Below are 22,563 nucleotides of genomic sequence, written 5' to 3' on the forward strand. Positions count from 1 at the left end.
GATATTATGTGGATTTTTTGCCAGTGTAACCTCTTCTTCCCTAATGAGGTTGACTGCTCATATCTTGGACATGTCCAAAAATCACCCGATCCTGTTTTTTCGTTTGTTTACCTCCCTACAGCCCTCTTTGTACCATATTGTATCTGTTGCTCTCCTGAGTTCTTCCTCTCCTTTATAGTCCGTTGAGACATTAAAGAATGTTTCCGAGATCATATAGACAGTTCGCATTTCTAAAAATGGGTGTCCTGATTTTATTAATCGTGGTCGTGTGCCGAATTGTTTAGTTCCTATCCAATTATTTTTGGAGCCTGGTATACTTACTGTAACTTCTCGATTGCATAATACGCATTTGCTATCAGAGTTTATTACTTTTTACACCATCAAAAATTTTCCAACAATTAATTCCGTTATTTTGGAGCATGCAATGATCGGTGTACAATTATAAAAAATTCTTTTGGTGTAAAGAAAATAATATATTCAGAGTGGATTGATTTTTTTTACTCTACCTTTTCTCATAATTATGTTTTGTGAATTCACAACAAATCTGTCGGACTGAAGAGTATAAAATGGACGGGAATGTCGTAATGAAAACTGTATACAACAAATTGCAGTTATATTGCGAATATTATAAAATAAAAACAAAAAAAATCGAACATTCATTGTGAACATTTTCAAATTTGATTAGGTTCTAAATCAATAGAGTTAAGTATCAATATGTAGCATTTACAACATGTGTACAATCGGGGTAAAAGACAAGGTGCCTTTATTTTATTGATATAATTTTAATTAATTCGGTGTCTGCAAGCAAAAAGGAAATGTTATACAGATGAGAACACTTCAATCGCAGTAAGGTATATAACAGCAAGGAGATTTCTTTTCTTTGAACAAAAATATTAACAAAACAAATTAGGCCTTATTTTCAACAATTAATCTATCCTAAGTTGAGTATTTGTACCAGCGGAGTAAAATAAAATTAAAATCACAATCGCAAAAAGTTGACTAAAGTACACAATTAAATAAAACTACCTTACAACTAAAAACAAAATGACGTGGTAATTTCTCTCTCTCTTTTTACAGGTTTTTATTGTTTTGCTTGGCTGTTCTGTTATTTTGGTCGGGCCTGTTTTCGGACTCGACGGAATGTCACGTTTTCGGTCGTAGCGCCATCCGCTTACGGCGATCCTCGGGCCGTTTCTTGTCATTCGGTTTTCGGTGTTATCTTGAAGCATTTTATCCTCAAGTGGTCGCACATCTGCCTCACCTGTATAAACAAACAAGGCAAAAATACTAGATTATGTTCTAAATTAGTAGAGTTAAGTATCAATATGTAGCATTTACATGTGTACAATCGGGGTAATCAAATATTAATCTCTGATGAATAGTACACCTGGCATTTAACATGAAACGACACAACAGTTTGGAAAAAGAAGAATCGATGAATTGTTGAATTTAAAGTAGGTGTAATTGCTTTGTTGTTTTCGAACATTTTGGTCGGCCTATCCTCGCTTGTTTTGGTCTGTAAAACGTATTTCGTTTTCTCGACGTCTTCAGTATGGGTCTGTCTTCTAAAATCTACTTTTGTACTATGAGCTTTCCTGTTGAAGTCTGCAGGGTAAAAGAGATAGGTCATTTCCGATCATTTTGGTCTACCTGTCCTCGCTAGTTTTGTTCTATCAGATGCGATTCTCGTCGTCGCCTTCGGAAGAGAGTCCGTCTTCCAAAATTTACTTTTGTATTGTGAGCTTTCCTGTTTACGTTTGCAGAGTGAAAGTACGTGTAATTAGGTCATTTCCGATCTTTTTGATCCACCTATCCTTGGTTATGGGTTATGATCGCCTTCTCGTCGCCTTCAGAAGTGAATCTGTCTTCTTGCACTGTAAGATCTGCTGAGGTCTGCGGGGTAAAAATACGTGTAGTTAGGTCTTTTCTGATAATTTTGATCAACCGTTTGCTTGTTTTGACATCAGACGCGTATTCGTCTTCTCGCCGTCCTCAGTGGTAGGTCTGTCTTATAGATTCTGCTTTTGTATTTTGAGAATTCCCGTTGAGGTCAGCAGGGTGAAAGTAAGTGAAGAAGGGCTTTTCGGATCATTTCAGTCTATGTAATCTCGGTTGTTTGATATTTCAGATATCTCAGATTTGTATCGTTTTCTCGCCGTCGACAGAAATCGGTCATTCATCTTGTCATTATACTATATTAGATATTCTGTTTGCGGGTGAAAGTACGTTAAATAAGCCTTTTCCGATAATTATGCTTGTTTTAGTATGTCAGACATGTACTTGCCTTCTTGCCTTCCTCAGTGGTAGGACTGTCTTCTTGAACCTACTTTTATTTTGTGAAATTTATCATTGAGGACTGGGGGATGAAAATACACGTAGTTAGGTCTGTTCCAATTATTTTGGTCCATATATTGCTCGTTTCGGTCTGTCAGACGCGATTCTCCTTCTCGCCGTCCTCAGTGGTAGAACAATCTTCTAGAATCTATTTTTGTATTTTAAGATATCCTGTTGAGGCCTGTGAAAGTACGAGTAATTAGGTCATTTCCGATAATTTTGGACCACCTATTACTTGTTTCGCATTACGCGTATCGCCTTTTCGCCATCTTCAGAAGTCGGTCTGTTTTCTAGTATTTTTGTATTGTATGATTTCCTATTGTGGTCTGTAAGTTGATGAACTTGTAGTTTTGGGCTATGTGAATCGGAAACGACCAACTATATAGTTTTCATCTAGTGGTATTCTGTTTACAATTTTTATTTTTCACCAGTTTCATTCAATTCAACGTATTTAACATGGTTTTGATTTTTTTTTTGTTGGTGATTATTTGCTTATTTGGGACTGAGAAGAATTGTCGAGAGGGGATTAATTATTTCTATACAACGCCGCCAAACTTTTCCGGGCGAAAAGTTGACTCGGATCGTCTTTCCCTCTGATCCGGCTGTATGTTCTATCTAGAAAGGCACCATCCTTTTATAAACAAAAAAACAATTCCTAAACTTTAATTTTCCTGTTTGCTTCATCAGCTGACAAAAGATAAATAATTTCGCAGAATCGGCACAGTGTGGGTTCAAATTTTGCTTTTCAGCAGTCTTAAATATTCCATAATAATATATAAGTCATTTAACATGAAAGGACACAATATTTTAAAGAAATAAACAACAATCCAACATGGATTGCTGTTTTTAAAGTATTTGGAGGATTTTTTATCTGGAATATCAGCACTTACAACGCAAGTTCCGTAGTGTATGTGGCAGAAGGTAGTGTATATCCATATGACGTACACTATCAGGATCTCGAGCAAGGGGACGATCCGTGAAAAGAGGAAGCCGATAGCTACGACGTTAACCAGCGAATTCCAACTTTCGCATTGTGTCGCTGACATCTGCGCGACGACCAGTCTACACTACAATAAAAACACAAAAAACAATAGATTTCGAACAATCGAAAACGGTGCTTCTCAGTGCTTACGGTTATGTTAGAAAACACAGTCCCTGTGAACATGTAGAAGGCCCTCGGGTGGGTTTCGATAACGGCCGACGGAGATGTCAGGCCCCAGAAGATTGTGAGCGCCATGAGACCCGTGAGGGGTATCATGGGCCTGAGGGCTTCGCAGACCGGCAGGTTCTTCCCGGTTTTGTTCTTGTACGATTTACAGATGTTGTATAGTGTCACGGGCAGAGTGGCGATGATGGACGTGAGGTAGAATACAGCTTCGAGGGCGTTCCCAGTCGTCACGCCGAATCCTATATCGATCGTGAGCATGTTCTCACCGAGGAAATATGACGACACAAAAACCGCTACGGTAGACTGAAAACATCAATTAAAAACCAAAAACTCAGACAACTTATCAAAATCGCTTACAAAAAAAAACTCACAAGCATCGAGAAGTCGTACCCCCAAGGCAGGAAGAGTGTTCCTGTAATGTACTTCTCCCAATGTGTAAGGTAGAAAGTAAGGAAGACGTTCCATAGGACGCAGTAGTAACGGACAGGGGGGACGGAACCGACAGACCTGGATTGAATGGAAGATGAGCACGGCGGAAACGAACAATAAAACATGAAAATTTACCTTCCAAACGCCGAATACAAGCTGGTCGGTATGAGGACGGCCGTGATGGAATCTAGCCCGTGGTCGAACAGTTCGCCGAGAGGTCCGCTCGTCCCCGTTATCCTCGCCTGTTTGCCGTCGATACCGTCGAGGGTGTAGCCCAGGAAGATGAGGACCGGGCAGACGAGTAACAACCATTCGGGAACGGAGCCGTTGAAATGAAAGTCGTGGTAGGCGAGGAAAGTCCAGGAGGCGAGCATTAGCGTGAACCCGAGGAAAGTGAGGAGGTTGGGGGCGACCCAAGATGGACACAGCCGAACCACCCTGTTCCAGAAGGGGTGCATGATGTAGATCGAAAGGGGGTTCGTGTCCACCGCCGAGTACTATAAACAAATACAAAATATCAATAAGAACATCTAATAATATATTTTCATAAAAACTCGAGGTGACGAATAGCTTGATCCTCCAAGACCAATAACAGAATATGAGGAAATCCGCCTAACAAAGCAATATAAGATTAAGCTACAATTCTTGCCTGTGTATTACAGGTTAAATAATTAATTACTTTTTAATTTTAAAAAAACCAGGCACAAGGAGAATTGAGGACACCCAGAGGTGCTCTATGCAGATAGTTAATTAAAATTCTATAAATTAAATTGTCCAAGCGCTAAATATGCTGACTGATATCACCTATCACCGCCACTAATTAGCAGTTTGAGCATCTATTATGAAGATCCGTCTTTTTTCATTGAGCCTCCCATGGTCCCTTAATGGTGGCGGATGTACGATTTCCTAGATTTGATTTGTCAAATCTGCAAGTAGCTCGGCCTTGGTGATGACTCCCATAAGAGATTATTCGAAGTTTCATTTATGTCGGGAAGGCGTGAAAGTACTATTCTCATATACCGTGGAGCTATTTGTCTCCATTTTACATAGAACGTACTCTTTTTATATCTATCGCTCAGGCAAAAAAACCAGATGGAACATGTACACTTTTCACTGTGTAGAGAAATAAAAGGACTCAACAGGAAATTTTTTAATACGTTTCTTGCACAGCTGAGGCTACATGAACATCCATCTGGTCATGTAGTTATTTTTGTAATGACCACAAAACTACATCGAGTTTATTTGCCTATACGTACTACTGGCATAAAAAAGAAGCACTTGCAGCTTGGATCAAGTTAAAAGTTTATATCTTGGAATACCTCAGAACAGAGACAGGAAAAAGACTTCTTTAAAAAAAATCTTGCCTTAGAGACCTGCTGAATCGAAGTTGAACAACACTCAGAGGTCGATCGTACATCAACGGAAGGGGATTAGTTTTTTATGTTCAGAGAGATAACAGGACTCACTAGCTGTTTTAGGGTGTACCTTTGCGTTCTTGTTTCCTGCACATCTGAGGCTATATCATCCACAAAAGATAACTAGTTACCTATGTATAGACCACTTAACTACCTTGAAACTTTCTTCAGGAAAGTAGATTATTTTTTTCTACACATACTATAATAAGCATTACCGAATGGATCAAATTAAAATCGCGTATCTGGTGGAACAACGCCCAAGGTCAGAGACTAGTAAAAACCAAAAGACCTCCTGTACTCCAGGGTGATAGTAGGTTTTTTATATGCGTCGATGGTAAAGAACATACATGGAACATAATCAATAGCAGGTGAATCTGTTTTTAAAATGTAGGGATAAGGTCTCACCAGATGTTTTAGACAGTACATTCGGATCCTCACAAAATATTGGAGTGATACCACACTCGAGAAAAGTGCAGGTTCTGCCAGGGAGAGAAACCGCAGTATAATAATATGCTTCAGTGAAAACCTGAAAAGGCAACGTTTCTAACCATGAATAACTGAGGAGAAGCTTCTAAGTAAGCTATAAAACCGGCAGACGGCCTGCATCCACTGCTGTTTGATTTATATTTGTTTACTTTCATTACGTTTACTGTACATAGCTTTAGTAGAAATAAACCATTTGTTCTTTCTTTCTAGTGACTAAAACCAATTCGAACAAAATATTCCGATTTGTTGGACAATGCTACCTCACTCAAACCTAACCAGATCTATGTGGAACCGGCACTGGGTTACTTATTGGGTCGTCTTTACTCGTGAGTTCTTGAATGACTCAAACGCATTTCGGCATTGGGCCATCTTCAGTGAGCAACTCCTCCTGTTCCTGAATTTCTCACTGAAGTTGGCAATGACAAACGGCGTTTGAGTGACTTAAAAACTCGCGAATATAGACAGATCCTGCAAGTAACCCAGTTCCGGTTTAACATGTATTCACCAACTCGAAGGCCAATACCCACCATCAACTTTAACTTAATGAAACGAATACTGCACTAGGTTTGATTTAGATGAGTTGAACTTAATCCTCCAATTATAAAACCGCTCGTCAATTTGATAATTCCCATCTTGCACCTGATCGCTGCTTAAAATGCGTAAGTTAATACCACGACATCAGCAAAATGAATTTTTTTTCGAATTGTCACACCCAACAGAGAAAAGAATCAAGACACTACCTTTCGAAACACTTCCTTTATAATATCTTGTATTTCCTGCTATCTGTCTGTACATGCTGAAATGATTATTAAAGCGGGCCAGTATGAGCTGTAGTAAATTTTCACTTCTAACATATATTTCATTCAAAAAGCTATAATATAGTGCACAAAATAAGAGAGAGGTAGATATAAAGATCGATAGATAAGCAAATAGAACTGAAAGGGAGAAAACAAAACAGAGAGAGAGAGAGAGAGAGAGAGAGAGAGACAAAGAAAGAGAGAGGTAGATGTAAAGACAGATAGGTAGGTAGATAGATAAAAAGAGAAAGAAAGAGGTAAGACAGAAGAGAGAGAAGAAAAATAAAAAGGTAGATATAAACTGAGAGAGCAGTAGAACCCAAAAAGAGAGAGGGTAAGGGGGAGAACGAGAGGAGAAAGAGAAAGAAGCTAAACAGATAGATCGAAAAAGAGAAGATATATACATCAACAGATAGATAGATAGATAGATAATCGTCTTCACAAAGTAAAATTCTTTGCATAGTTATGTCTCCTTTAGTTTTCAATTACATTAAATTAAACTCGACCTTACAAACATAAAATTCATTACATATTGAAACAGAGAACGATGAACATCGTAAGTACGTTACGTACTTTACAACGTAACTTACAATTACTGGAAATCATCATAAAAACATATATATTACGAAGAGCGAAAAAAATACAACTGAATTGCAAGCATCCATAGTAACATTTTCAACAAAAATAGTGATAATATATAATTAACTTTAATAATTAAATTATTAACTTTAATAATTAATTTAATTAATATATAATTAACCAAAAAGCGAGATAATTGTTTGTGTTTCAAGCTTGTAAAATGTAATGTTTTATGAAGTGCAACATGTCTTATTAATTATATTTGGGGTACATACGTGTGAGAGAGAGAGAGAGAGAGAGAGAGAGAGAGAGAGAAAGGGAAAGAGAGAGAGGGGGAGAAATAACTAAAAAGATATGTAGGTAGTTGTAAGTAAATAGTAAGCAAGGAAGAAAAAGAGAGAGAGAGTGAGTGAGGGAAGAAATAAATAAAGAGGTAGATAGGTAGTGATAAGTAAATGATGAGAAAGGAAGCGAGAGAGGGAGAGAGAGGGAGAGAGAGAGAGAGAGAGAGAGAGAGAGAGAGAGAGAATGAGTGAGTGAGGGAAGAAATAAATAAAGTGATGGATAGGTAGAGGTATGTAAATAAGTAATATAGTGGGGAGAGGGAGAGAGAGAGAGAGAGAGAGAGAGAGAGAGAGAGAGAGAGTGAGTCAGGGAAGAAAGAAATAAAGAGATAGATAGGTGATGNGAGAGAGCGAGCGAGCGAGCGAGAGAGAGAGAGAGAGAGAGAGAGAGAGAGAGAGAGAGAGAGAGAGAGAGAGAGAGAGAGAAGAGAAAGAGAGAGAGAGAGAAAAGAGAAAGAGAGAGAGAGAGAGAGAGAGAGAGAGATTGGTAGTTAGAGAAAGAGAAAAGTGAGAGTGAGAGAGAGAAGATATATATTGATAGATAGAAAGAAAAAAGAGAGAGAGTGACGTGAAAGAGAACGATGATAGTTTAGGAGATATTTAGATGAAAAATATATAAAGAAAGTGAGAAACGGGAGAGAGAGTGGGAGAGGAAAGAGTGAGAGAGAGAAAGAAGCTAAATAGATAGGTACATAGGTACAGAGGGAAATATGTACGATTGATATGATTAATAGAGAGAGAAAAAAGTAGAGAGTAAAGGGAAAGAGAAAAAATACATTTTAGGAGATAGATAGTTGGATGACAAAATAGATAGTGAGAAAGGAGAGAGTGTGAGTGAGAGAGAGAACAAGGATAAAGTGATTGAGAAAGAAGAGAGAGCAAATAGACAGGTAGGGAGAGAGAAAATGGAGAGAAAGATGAAAGGGGAGAAGGTTGGTAGAAAGAGAGATAAAAAGATAGATCGAGAGTGAGAGAGGAGAAAGTGAAAGAAGCTAAATAGACAGACAGATAGATACACAGATTGATAGATGGGGAGAGAGAAAGAAGAGATAGTGAAATGAAAGAGAAACAAGATATGTTAAGAGAGAAAATGAATGAGTGAATGAGAGAGTCAGCGAGGAGAGCGTATGCGTATAACTTCCATTGTGAATAAAAGTACGATTTATTTCTAAAATATAATTCCTTATGCAATTTATGTTGACAGCTTATCTGTCAACGAAATATATTACGTAATGTAACACTTACCATTGAACACACACATTTAATTCAATGACCATTACTCAACAAAAAATAAAATCACAATAATGATACATTGATTTTATTATTTTACAGGTACATCTTAACGGTGAAAATCGTCAAGAATAAAATACGTTTTTTTTTTTTTTACAACGCTCAAAAACGTTTAAATTTGGGTTTGAAGAGAAATCAACCAAATACGGTAGTAAAATGCAGATCGCATGCGGTGAAAGTCGTCAGTTCGAACTACATTAACAATAATCATTACGGTTGCTATCGCAACAACTGACACAGTTACCGCCATGTAGCTGACATTTAATGTCACAGGATATTGCTTCCTTTACATACTTAAGCACATGAATGATTATAATTGTTATTTGTCCGGATATTTCAAAGTAGGGCAAAGAAATTAGTTTTTTCCCCCCCGAGTCATTTTATCTCGTAGGGTAAAGGTCATTCATTGTTTTCCTTATCAGATGAGACTGGGATATCGTTAACAGTTGAATTTCACTGGGAAATAACAAGGAAAAGTGTGGCATTTTCACTGTATTTATGTCGATAGAGAAAAAAGAAACCGATTGGACTTACTTTATACGTGTCGAACCCCCTGAGCATGTCCTCGTCGAGGTATTTGTAGTCGAAGTCCATCAGTTTGTCATTCATCTTTCTAGGATTTCTCTCTGCTCGTGGTTGAACGCCGCCGTGCTGTTCTCTCGTCCTGGGCCCTCAGGTCGTCGGTGAACGCATTTTCCGAAAACGCCTATCTTCAACGGGGTGTACCACTGGGAATTTGGTGGGCCGGTGAAATTGGATGATTTGTTTTTAGTTTTGACTACGTGGTGCTATGAGGAAACGAAAGAATTTGAAATATGAAAAAATATTAATAACAAACGGGTCCGAACCCCCGTTGTCTTTCTCCGACAAGGAACGGATAACAGTCCGTCTAACCTGCCCCCGGATAATGTTATTCCCAGAGCTGCCAACATAACGGACATATTTCCCTACTTATGAGGAAATCGGATCTTAAACAGTAAAAACTAGTTGAAACATAATATAGAACAATTTAAAATTTCAAAAAGAATGTTATAAAAAGTCCAAATTTCTGGCTGTATGTATTGCTACTTAAAGGGTTACTTTTGTCTAAAAGATCGTGGTTTGCCTGGTTTTTAAATGATGATACAAAAAAATTTAAAATTCAAAAACTTCAAATATTACATATATACACTAAGTACTTCTGTTAAAATAAAAATAATGTGATGATTTCACGAAGAAAGCATTTATTTATCTGACTGTTCACAACTGATTTAATAGCCAAAACATTAATGAAAGTGGACAAATGGTTCCCTATTTGAGAAAAAAATATATCCAAACAATAAAATCAGGAAAAAATAGCAGAAACAGAATATAGAACTATTTAAAATAGCAAAAACAATATTATAAAGATTTAAATTTAAAATATTTGACTATATGTATCCACTACTTTCAAAAGGGTGACTTTTGGCTCAAAGATCTACAAGTTCGGCTGGTTTTTAAATGATAATTCAAAAAAATGAAGGACTCTCAAAAACTTCAAATATTATATGATAATATTATTTATACTAATTCCACTAATATAAAAATAATGCCACGATTTCTCAAAGAAAGCATCTGTTTATCTGCCTGTCCGTAACTTATTTAATAGTCAAAACAATAATGAAAGTGGACAAATAGTTCTCTAATTGAGAGGAAAATATATCCCAAACAGTAAAATCTGGAAAAAAAACTGTGGTCAAAATGTCTCACTATTTGTATCACTACTTTCATAAGGGTGACCTTCTGGCCCAAAGAACTCTCTTATGCCATGTTTTTAAATGAAAATTCTAAAAAAATAAGTTCAAATATCACAGATTAGTAGCCAATCCTTCTGCTAAATAATAACACATAAATAAATTCAGTGACCTAATCATTAAAATTAAAACATTCACCTATCTGCCTGTTGAAACTTGATTTACAAGCCAACATAATGGAATGCACAAATATTTCCCTTTTTTGTTATTATTTTAGTTTATTCCATTCTGGTAGATTATTATATATTTTTTATCTTTTTCTGATTTTTTTCTTTGTGACATTGTGTTTCCACATTAGCGTTAGAATTCTGCAAAGTTGTTAGGGTTTACTGATGATGGGTGTACAAAAATAGCAGAAACATAGAAGAAAAACAAAAACAAATAAATTAGCCTTTTCTAAAAAATAAATAAAGAAAGAAATAAAATTTAAAAAATATATATCAGTCTTTCCCTAATTGTGATGATATAGATCAATACTGGTAGTGGTATATAAGGCCAACTCTTTTATCTTTAATAAATCAACAAATTCCTGGCTAGTACTGTATAAGCAATTTTCCATAGAAACTCTTTTTTCCTGAAGCTTCAGATTTACATAGACAATTTAAAACCAAACCCTTCGCATTGTCATCAACAATCATTATTCCTGGCTCAATCAGAGGAGGGCAGAGAAGGGAGTCAATAATGTATAGATAACAAAAAATATAATAAAAATAAGTTCTAACTTAATATAAATTTATTTTCTCAATTAACAAAACAATAAATATAAAAATGACTCATGCTACAAAAAAATATATACAAAATTTCTCTTAACTAGTAATTACTGCATTTTTTCTATAACGAGGGTGTCTGTCCGGAACAGTGATGATATAACAACCTAAAAATCAGGATAAAACAAGATAAAATAGGGAGATTGTTGACTGCACAAATTATTTATTTTATTTTTTTAAATTTACTAAATACCTGTCTTTTGATGATATCGAGACTTTTGATCCCTTCTTCGTATTTTTCGATTATTTTCGCCTCGTCAGTAATGCTTTTATTGATTTTAAAGCCGTCTCGGACCCTTCGCAGACCATACATCCTGAAGTACACAATTATTTATTTATTATCCTATAACAATTAATCAATCATACTATGTTTGTTTACCATTTTTCCAACCTCTTATAATATAAAACAAAAATTTTAATAAATACAATTTGTGTTTGTAAAAAATTGGAGGGGGCCTATCATTTTTTCGAAGAGTGTACTTTGTGATAAATCCCTATTGTACTAGTGTATAAATAAACTTTCAGATATTGCACTTTACAATTATTTATTTTTTTATTTCATAAAAACTGCTACATTTGTTCTAGTTTCAATAAAAAGCAAGATGAAATATTATTATAAACAAAAGTTGATTTAGCCCTTCTTTAGAAAATATTTCAGAATAGTAAGTTAACTTTTTGAGACATCTGAGGCAAGTTTTCAAGACTTCCTGCCACCATATATCAAAATGCATTTATGATACTTACTCGATGAAAAAAAGAAATGTACACCAGCTCTACGTTGAGCACAGTTAATCTACTCGGTCGAGGTGCAGGCCGGTCTTTTATCCATATGTCCACCGTAAACCTTTTACTCCTTCTGATGTAAATTATGCAACTAAAACCTATATCTCAAGAATTTTCAAACTCCAGGATTTTATCTCATTACATGTTCCGTCCTTCGATAACTCCTGAAAAAAAGCTATACATATCCTAACAAATCTTTTGTAATGCAACTCTCTGTACAACTCACTCCCTGACGACTTAGAAAAGCACCGAATTCCTACCCAGTGGGGTCACTTTGAGCTTTCAGTGTTAATCGTAAGTTATTTCAATTAATATAATATAATACTTTTTATCTAAGGTTGAGATGAAAGAGTAGTGTCACGAGCAGGATTCAAACCCACGACCCTCGGCTCAACACTTGAGCTGTCATGACTTCGACCCACTTGGACACCAACTCCTCATCTCAACCTACAACCTTTCCAATTTTCCCACTTTTTGCCATTTTTCAAATGTCTTGTAATCAGGATTCGATTCTCAGCGATTTATGAAGTGGCCACGGGGAGCTGTTAGTGATTACTTCTTTATTATATTAATCCATATATGTTTAGCAGCCATAATTGGTCATATTAATTATTTCAATTTTTTTTTTAATCTAAGGTCTTGGTTGAGTTGAAAAAGTTAGTGTCACGAGCAGGATTCTGACCCAAGACATTATGCTCAATATGCCGCTGCTCTAACCACTTGAGCTGTCGTGACTTTGACCCAACTCCTCATCTCAACCTACAATCTTTCGAATTTTCCCACTTTTTGCATTTTTTCATCTCATACCTTAGATAAAAAGAATATGGTCAATTATAGGAGTTAAACATGTATGGGTTAAACATAATTTTTTGATAATGCAGATCAACATACAGTATTGTTTTAAACCCTGTTGTATTATGGTTTAAATCAAACTCCATATATACAATTTTGACCATTCTAACAAACAATCTTAAGTAAAAGGGAACTTTTTTTTATCAATCAGAACTAATGTTTTTTCAAGATTTTCTTTATTAGTTATATTTCACAAACGATTAACCATATTTCTAGGCAAAGGATTGCAATTTTTATCTATACTATTTCACATCGTTTCTAAGCTAGTTTTCAACCGTAATATCGTCAAATGGAATTGCTTCCCCTCGAAAATATTCAAAAATCATACACACCTGAAATTGTACGCCGGAAATTTCGAGGCCTCTCTCAACAGAGCTTTGTAAAGTGTCAACACTTGCAGCTTTCCTGGAGCCGGCATCGGAGTAGAATCGGGCCAAAATTCTTTTTAAAGGATCGAGAAATTGAATTTTTTTTGGTAAAAAGCAACTCAACAACAGAGGAAACAGGAATTTTGTATTGTGCATAACCTTCACAAAAACCTCATCTACTGTTTACATTTGTATAATTTTAATTTATTAAATAACAACAAAACTGTTAATATTTTTTTTAATAAGTAGTAAAACACTTTATCTAGTAAATTTATTTTTTATACTGATAGAAAATATATTATTTACTCGTTTACTGTTTTGATCAAAAAGCACCAGATTTAAAATAAAATAATGTATTAGGACTGTTTCTTCTTAATAAACTGCTTTAAAATGTAATAATAATAATAATAAATTGTAATAATACTGATAAAGATAACAAACTATTATTGATATTGGATGGAATAAGGTTATGAAGAAGGCATTGGAATTTTCATCTGGAGCTTTCAGGAACCTTTAGCTATTATTTTAATAGTTCCTGTAAAAAAATATTTAAAAAAGGTGAGTTTCTCTTTGTTATCAGTCGGTTTTCAGTATTTTAGCTATTTATATTCCTTGTCAATTTGTGTACCTTAAAGTGATTATTGTATCATACGATAAACTGGGTCTAACGATTGAAAGAATCCCCCGTGGAAAGATTAACTCTGTAAAATTTGTAATTCTTTTTTAGTAATTTATAAAACAAATTTTATATTAGTTAATTACTCGTTTAGTTTGTCAATTTAGAATCTATTTTCAGTATTACAAGTATCGACCTACCATTAAATTATTCTATGAAAACCACCCTAAACTGCCTACACCATTTATCGGGCAGTTTTTTCGTATCGAATATAGATCCAGATCAAACCCGAAAAATAACCCAACCCCTCTCTGGTTAGTTCCAAAAGTTAAATTTGATTTTTCTCTTACAAATACGTGAAAACGCTTCTGCTTTGATCATATACACTGATGGTTCCAAAAAATCACATATTGTACGTTGTTCGTATGTAATTGAGTGTCACCCTTCTATTTTTCGTTTACCCTCACTTTTCAGTTCAAATAATGCAGAAATATTTGCCATTTTAAATGCTTTAGATGATCCCTTTATCAGCCACCATAAAATAATTATATTTTCTGATTCTTCAAGCTATTCAGAACCCATACTCCAAAAATCCGTTAGTTCAGAACAATTGGCAAAACTTGAAAAAAAAAAAAAAAAAATGAACGGCTTCAATTTCCTTCATTTGGATACCGTCATGTCGGGATTAAGGGAAATGAGCTAGCTGACAATGCAGCAAAACCACAGAACGATCCCATCATCTCAGTTTTAATAAATCCTGAAGATATAAAGTCTGCTTTCAAACTTAAATTAATTGAAATTGGGAAAATCAGTGGAAACAAACCACTTCCAACAAATTACGAAATAGAAAAGAGACTGTTAAACCATGGGAAACATACTTCCAAACTTCCAGGTCGTACTGATTACGTATAGGGCACACAAATGACCCACTGGCACCTCATGGAAAAATATACCATCAATATGCTTTTGTAATCATCAATTAGATGTATTGCACATACTTACATCCCTCCCTTTTGTCTAAGGTGGGCTCATTACCCCAAAATCCCTTGAACTATAAAAGAAATCTTAGGGAATGAACAGAAAAAAAATTATCAACTTTTCAAAAGTCTAAAAATGAGAAATCTCTATAAACTTATATGTACAATGGCGACGACAACCTTTGATGTTTTTTGTATATATTGTATTATTTATATATAAAATTATATATAGATAATGTATATATTTATATGAAAAAGTATTGACTTCTTTTTCACTTACGTACACTTCGGATCAAGCTTTGGCTTTGAAGAAGAAAGTAAATTTAGTTGCTACTGTCATGCTTTTGACCTATTTTAATGTCAACATCAGGGCAAAACAATCTTAATTATGTCTGTGGATTGACATATTTAAGTTTTTTCAGTTCAACTACACTTGATATAAAAATTATAAATCACCTTAATATTATGAACTTACCTTATTAAATAAAAATTGTAGTGATATGTATACCTCCTACCTGTTTCTGTATGTGTGCTTTTTTGTCCTTGATAAATATGCCCTGGCTATTATGGCTACTATACTACTATTATGGTAACCCTATTTTAGTATCAAAAGAATCCATGAAGGAAGAAGTGCATCTCTCTGTCGAACAATTATCAAGTTTTTGACTAGAAAATTTAGTGCGATTAAAGGCACATTAAGGGGACAACACACTTCAAGAATCTGCGTTTTTGCACAGAAAATTTTCTGGAGGGTGTGAAAAGGTGAAATGAGAGACACGATCGTCGTTAAAGGACGAGTGTGACCGAGGCCAACAATGAGGTGGCTTTGCATGTTGACTTTCTCAATATAGAGAATCAATATTGAGACTTGCTCAATATGCATCGATAGATGCACAATTAATGTGCAATATTATTGTGATTTATTGGATGCTGTGAAATTGTCATATCAAAGGAAAAGGTTGAAACAATCAGCCGGTGGCATTCTTCTGCATGACAATGCCATGTCTCATACGAATGCCATGAGGCAAAAATATATAGTCGAGTCTTTCATCTTTTTGTATACCTTAAAGAAGCTCTTGGAGGCCAGTGTTTCGACAACAATGAAGGAGTGGAAGCATTTGTGTTCCAATGAGTATGAGCACATCCCAAGACTTCACCGACTCACAGACCAAAACCCATCATCTACTGTCCCAAGACCTATTATGATGATGTAATTAAAAAAATAAAATAAATAAATTTAAAGAAATGCCAATGCGATGGGAAAAATGTATTTCTAGGGCACAAGAATATGAACAAAAATAGTATATTTTTTGTAAGCTTTAAAGACAAACATCACAGCTACATAAAAAAGCAAAAGTATGAACATTATCAATATTATTTTTTTTAAAGCTTTTTTAAATTGATCATTTAATTACTTTAATTTTATTTTTTCCCAGATGGCTGAGTTACCTGCAAAGAAACTACCGAAGCCTCAGTTGCGAGGACTTCTTGCAACGAGTACCAGGAACCACCTCACAGGGGCGATCGTGCTTTCAGTTGTCACCACTGTCATGTACAAATTTTTGGTTTGTGACGCAAGAAAAAATCGCTATGCCGAGTTCTACAAGTAAATATTAATTTAAATAATACTATGCTGTTATATGATATTGATTTTTTTTTCCAGAAATTACGATGCAGATGCTGAGTGCGACCGATTGGAAAAACTCGGCCTGCTCGAGTCTTGTAATCCTAAATAGATTTGTACAATTTACCATTCAACATCAGAAATGTGAATTATTAAAAAAGAAATGAGTAAAATATACTGTTGTTTTAATATAATAAATTTAATGTAATATACACAAAAACAATGGCTTTATTATTTCAAACCTTTTAAAGGGAAAAACTAAAATTTCATTAAAAAAAAGAATCTTGATTTCTTATTAGCAAATCTCATTCAAATGGAACATACCCATTGAAACACGAATAGTATTCCATACACCTCTACCTATCAATAACTACAAAATAAACAATTATATGATAATTATAAATTCAAAGGTGTTAAATTTGTTTTTAAAAAAATAAAAACTTATAAAGTGACTTCATTTATTACAACTACAATTGGTTACAGCGAAATGACTACTAAAAATTGTTACTGTGGGACTGCAAGTGCTCAGCAGAGCTGTATGCGATTGATTACGAGCTTGGGGTGATGCTCCGTCTATATCGTTTGTACAGACTCCCTGAATGTGGTTTCTGCTATCTGTGACCGGTTCTTGGCAATACCCAGTCACATGAGGCTGGAGAAATGTATGGACGAGAGACAGAGAGAGGGGGAAGAGTGAGAGAGAGAATAACGAAAAGAGAGCTATATAGTGAGAGAAAGAAGAAAGAAAGAGGATATAGATTCATAGATAGAGAAAAAGAGAGAGGGGAGGGAGAGAAAGAATGAGAGTAGGGAGAGGAGTGAGAGAGAGAAGAAAGGGAGGAGTGAGAGAGAGAAGAAAGGGAGGAGTGAGAGAGAGAAGAAAGGGAGGAGTGAGAGAGAGAGAAGAAAGGGAGGAGTGAGAGAGAGAAGAAAGGGAGGAGTGAGAGAGAGAAGAAAGGGAGGACTGAGAGAGAGAGAAGAAAGGGAGGAGTGAGAGAGAGAGAAGAAAGGGAGGAGTGAGAGAGAGAGAGAAGAAAGGGAGGAGTGAGAGAGAGAGAGAANTCTCTCTCTCTCTCTCTCTCTCTCTCTCTCTCTCTCTCTCTCTCTCTCTCTCTCTCTCTCTCTCTCTCTCTCTCTCTCTCTCTCTCTCTCTCTCTCTCTCTCTCTCTCTCTCTCTCTCTCTCTCTCTCTCTCTCTCTCTCTCTCTCTCTCTCTCTCTCTCTCTCTCTCTCTCTCTCTCTCTCTCTCTCTCTCTCTCTCTCTCTCTCTCTCTCTCTCTCTCTCTCTCTCTCTCTCTCTCTCTCTCTCTCTCTCTCTCTCTCTCTCTCTCTCTCTCTCTCTCTCTCTCTCTCTCTCTCTCTCTCTCTCTCTCTCTCTCTCTCTCTCTCTCTCTCTCTCTCTCTCTCTCTCTCTCTCTCTCTCTCTGCTTCTCTCTCTCTCTGCTTCTCTCTCTCTCTGCTTCTCTCTCTCTCGCTCTCTCTCTGATTCTCTCTCTCTCTCTCTCTCTCTCTCTCTCTCTCTCTCTCTCTCTCTCTTTCTTTCTCTCTTTTCACACTCCAGTCTTCACTTAAAATATGATGATAGAATTTATGATAAATGTTCTCAACTCCTTTTTTTTTAATTAATGATTTAATTGATTACAATTTAGCATGTATCATTTTCAATGTTAAAAATGTTATTATCTAGTGTTAAAAATGAAAAACCTACAACATATATAAAAAAATAAAATATAGATCTGATGTACATAATATAAACACTAAATATAAAACTAAGCAATTAAAAGAGTGTTTTCAAAATTACCAGTTGAAATTCAGCATTGTAACAAAATAAGTTTGTTCAGAAAAAAACTAAAAAATTATTTTCTATCAAAATATGTGTAAAAATATTAAATCATAATATTCATTTTTTTTCTCTCTTTTTCCTCAATTAAGTACAAAAATTGTTTAAGATGTTGATAATGAATCTATACAACTGTCACTTAAGTTTATAATGTTAAACCCTTACAAATGTGTATTGTTAGTTTTTTCTCCTGATATTATTTAAAGATTATTGTTTTATTTTGAATGTGTTACTCATCCGTAAACAAGTATATAGCTTGTAAGAGATAATTAATTTGTTAACTTTGTTGTGAATAGTAGATTGCTGCAATTTCACTTTAGGTGTAAGAGTGGTTCTAGAGATCAAACCTTGAGTGATTGTTAAATAAAGCTATAATCAATCAATCACAAAATTCAATTGTTTATTTGTCATTACAGTTTTATCGGTACCTAGTTTTGTACGATTCGTCCAAGTCAATTTGTATTTTAATTATTTATTATTTAATCGGTCAATTCAACGTGGTCACAAAGTAACGAGTAAGATATGCGTTCGTATAATGCACATTTGTGCAGCAGCTATTTTTTAATAGTTTCCTTTGTTATTCCGTTCGGCCGAGGGGGGAAGAGTTCCTTCAACTTTCGAGGGTAAAAGGCGTTGTATTCACGCTCCTATTGCCTCTGAGATGGGTCAGCCGGAAGTTTAAAATTAATTATCCGCTCCATGATAAAGGAGGGTAAAGATCGTCGGGGGGAAAAAAGGAGGAGAATGAACCAGGCAACAAAAACTACAAGTTAAATAGGGGGGAGGGAAGGAAATATTAATTCCAATTAATATAATCCTTAACTCTTCGCCCTTTTCTGTCGGCATTTGAAGAAATTGTGTTTTAAATAGAACGTCACACAAAAGTAACAAAGAAGAAGAAGAAGGAATTAAGAAAAAAAAGAAGAAATTAAATTACAAAGAAGAATAACAAATTAAATATACATAAGTGTTACAATAAATCAATAAGACATACTTTTCAAAGTTATTCAGATATTGTGAGATGCGGTCGGGTGTGATATAGGTTTCAGAAAAACATTTTCTTTATCGTGCCTAAAAATGTTTTTCTGAAACCTACATCACACCCGACCGCATCTCACGATATCTGAATAACTATCGATTAACGGTCACTAATCTCTACACATACTTTTCAAACTTGAACTGTAAAACATCAGCCCTCACACAGATAATTTAACAACCTAGGCTGTAAAAAAACAAAACATTTATTCCTCCCTGAAGATCAGGATTTACAAATTGAACTATCATAATTCATCCAATATTAGGGGTATTCACGATGTTAACTCGAATAGAGAAATATCCAGTAAGATCGTAAATGCCCCCTTCTTTTCATGTTAAACCCTGCAATAAATTGATCCATCCATGGAAAGTACAATCTTTTCGTAAAATATAAATCAAGTCAGGTTTCGATTTAGACAGGACACATTACACTGAAAACTAAAAACAAATCAGTATTCAAAAAAGGGACTTCATTTGGATGTCAATTTTGTCAAATCATAAGTAAGTTTATCTATTTATTTTGTTGGAAAATCGCTTCAATAAACAGTGCAAAAGAAGTCAGATTTTGATTTGAACACGACATAATACATACATAAAACAAGACGTAGCTTTGGTTCTTTTTTAAAAAATGTAATTCCATTGTAAGTATATTAATCTTAAGACCTTTCAAGTTTAAGTTAGTTGACCAATATATCGCACACCCACAAGAAACAACTCGGCAATAAAAAATTTTACAGGAGACAGATGGAAGTTTACTTTTTTTGATTTATGTATTATCTACACGCCTTCTAAATCCAACACAAACCATTGAAAGGTGAAATATTTTTGGAAAAAAAAACTAGTGAAAATCAAGTAAAAATGCACTAAACGCATTTCTCAAAATATGAGATCCATCCTGAACGAATACACAGCGAGTCCAGGCGGACCGCGATAATCAGTTTGAAACAAACTTCCAAGAAATATTTTGAATTAATGAATAATTTAGAATAGTAAAGTTAATAATTGGTCGATTCATGGTGATTGTTTTTAATTTTATTAATTACATCCTGTTGTTTATTTGGGTGTGATGGTTTTAAAAAGAGGACTTTATTAAGAATATACTTTCTAAGTCTAAAAAATTAATTAATCGATCCGTCGGAAGGCGAAATCTTTTAGTCAATTTAGATAGACTCTAAACAAGGCTTACAAGATAACAAGTACTGACACTGGTAGTACTCCAGAAAGGGACTTTGCTTAAATTTTAAGTGTTTTTAAAACCTGCAATGATGCAATGATTGATCCATTAAAAAGGGACTTTCAATGGCTTGCAAGTATCATTTTAAGTCTGTATTAAGTTCTACGAGCCATTGAAAATACAATCTTCTTGGAAAACAATGTAAGCCAAACCAGGTTTTTATTTAAACACGACACATACACTGAAAACTAAAAACAAACCAGAGCACGGGTAAAATAAATTAATCGATCCGTTTGAAGGAGAAATCTTTTAATAAATTTAGATAGACTACACAATACTTAGAAGACAAGTACTGACATTGGTAGTATTCCAGAAAGGGACTTTGTTTAAATTTTAAGTGTTTTTAAACCTGCAATAAATTGATAGATCCATTGCAAAGTACAATCTTTTCGTAAAATGTAAATCATGTCAGGTTTTGATTTAGACCTGACACATTACTGAAAACTAAAAACAAACCACAGTACGGGTAGTATTCGAAAAAGGGACTTTCTTTGGTTGTCAAGTTTATCTTTCGAATAAAAATTTTTTTTATCTCTTATTCTGTTGGAAAATCGCTTCATTAAAAAGTGCAAAAGATATCAGATTTTGATTTAAACACGACATAATACGTACATAAAACAAGACGTAACTTTGGTTCTTTTTTAAAAAATACTGTAACTCGATTGTAAGTTTTAATCTTCAGACCTTTTAAATCTAAGTAAGTCAACTCAACAAAAGAAAATTCTACATGATAGACAGAAGTTTACTTGTTTTATTTATGTATTATTTATCTACACGTCACTACGGTTGTTGGAAATAAAAACTCTCATAATCCATCCAATATTATCTTTCGTTTGTACAAGACAAGCGAAAGCACAAAACTTTTTAAAATCCAGCTGCACTGCCGTTAAAAACCTACCGCTTTTTGAGTTGTGGCACCTTTCTTGCATATATTGGCAATCAGTTTTAGTTAGGTGGTTTGCTTTAACGATAATGTTGATCAATGAATGACTGTAAGGGTATTAATTTTTTTTGTTTTTTTGTGATAGTAAAAAACAACGTACAACTAGTTATTCAAGTTAAGTTTCGACCAATTTTTCACTCTGGATGAAGATCTTGAAGAAAACAGAAAATTCAGTTCTTGNACTATAGATTAACGGTCACTAATCTCTACACACAACATACAACCCTAACAACCAAGCGTAAATATCCGTTAGCAAAAACATATTTGTACAATTGACTTAGCAATAGTTTTCCATAACGTGAAATCAATATAGGCCCTCATGATGGGCTTTAAATAGGTCGAATGCTTGGCAGCAAGAACGGAATTTTCTGTTTTCTTCAAGATCTTCATCCAGAGTGAAAAATTAGTCGAAACTTTTAATATTGAAAACTAAAATAATTCTATAGTACTACTTTTGCTCTGAAAATGAAGAGAAAAACGCAGCATAAAAACTAGGAATTATGTTAGATTCAATTATTTTATTTATTATTGAACTGTAAAACATCAGCCCTGGCACAGATAATTTATCAACCAAGGCTTCGAAAAAAGCAAAACATTTATTCCCCTCTGAAGATCAGGATTGACAAATTGGGCATAATTCGCTCCTCTCCTGTTTTCTTTATAATTTAAAGAATCTCAATCGGACGGATTTATTTCTTAAGAACTTCAGGAAATTCTGTTCTAACAAATAAAACCCAAGGCTGTTTCGAAATGATGCGAGTAGAAGGATTCGTTCTGTCGAAGATTGGTTTTGGTTCAACGACAGGATGGAAAAAAGTAAAAGAATGCCCTCGACCGCAAGCCGGAATATGAAAGGTCCTCCCTGGAAGTAAAACAGTAATGGAAAACGGTCTGTGTTAATTTTTCGAGAC

General features: G+C 34.8%; 3 protein-coding genes across 3 annotated transcripts; 1 reads left to right on the forward strand and 2 right to left on the reverse strand.

The window, feature by feature from the left end:
- Nucleotides 1–596: 596 nt before the first annotated feature.
- LOC106662320 (ethanolaminephosphotransferase 1-like) lies at nucleotides 597–9,968 on the reverse strand. Its single transcript, XM_014386343.1, has 6 exons — nucleotides 9,377–9,968; nucleotides 4,067–4,428; nucleotides 3,874–4,009; nucleotides 3,467–3,805; nucleotides 3,225–3,401; nucleotides 597–1,261 (listed from the first exon to the last, which is right to left on the reverse strand). Exons 1-6 carry the CDS (start codon nucleotides 9,449–9,451, stop codon nucleotides 1,199–1,201), a joined length of 1,152 nt encoding a protein of 383 aa, XP_014241829.1. The 5' UTR covers nucleotides 9,452–9,968; the 3' UTR covers nucleotides 597–1,198.
- A 1,372-nt stretch (nucleotides 9,969–11,340) lies between these two features.
- Nucleotides 11,341–13,582, reverse strand: LOC106662342 (protein bcn92). Its single transcript, XM_014386378.2, has 3 exons — nucleotides 13,349–13,582; nucleotides 11,575–11,695; nucleotides 11,341–11,488 (listed from the first exon to the last, which is right to left on the reverse strand). Exons 1-3 carry the CDS (start codon nucleotides 13,432–13,434, stop codon nucleotides 11,432–11,434), a joined length of 264 nt encoding a protein of 87 aa, XP_014241864.1. The 5' UTR covers nucleotides 13,435–13,582; the 3' UTR covers nucleotides 11,341–11,431.
- A 2,682-nt stretch (nucleotides 13,583–16,264) lies between these two features.
- LOC106662343 (cytochrome c oxidase subunit 6C) lies at nucleotides 16,265–16,814 on the forward strand. The gene is made up of 3 exons (XM_014386379.2): nucleotides 16,265–16,333; nucleotides 16,414–16,583; nucleotides 16,641–16,814. Exons 2-3 carry the CDS (start codon nucleotides 16,414–16,416, stop codon nucleotides 16,711–16,713), a joined length of 243 nt encoding a protein of 80 aa, XP_014241865.1. The 5' UTR covers nucleotides 16,265–16,333; the 3' UTR covers nucleotides 16,714–16,814.
- The last annotated feature ends 5,749 nt before the right edge of the window (nucleotides 16,815–22,563 follow it).

This window comes from Cimex lectularius, unplaced genomic scaffold (genome assembly GCF_000648675.2).
Source record: "Cimex lectularius strain Harlan isolate CLEC.00 unplaced genomic scaffold, Clec_2.1 scaffold3, whole genome shotgun sequence".
Taxonomy (NCBI): Eukaryota; Metazoa; Arthropoda; class Insecta; order Hemiptera; family Cimicidae; genus Cimex; species Cimex lectularius.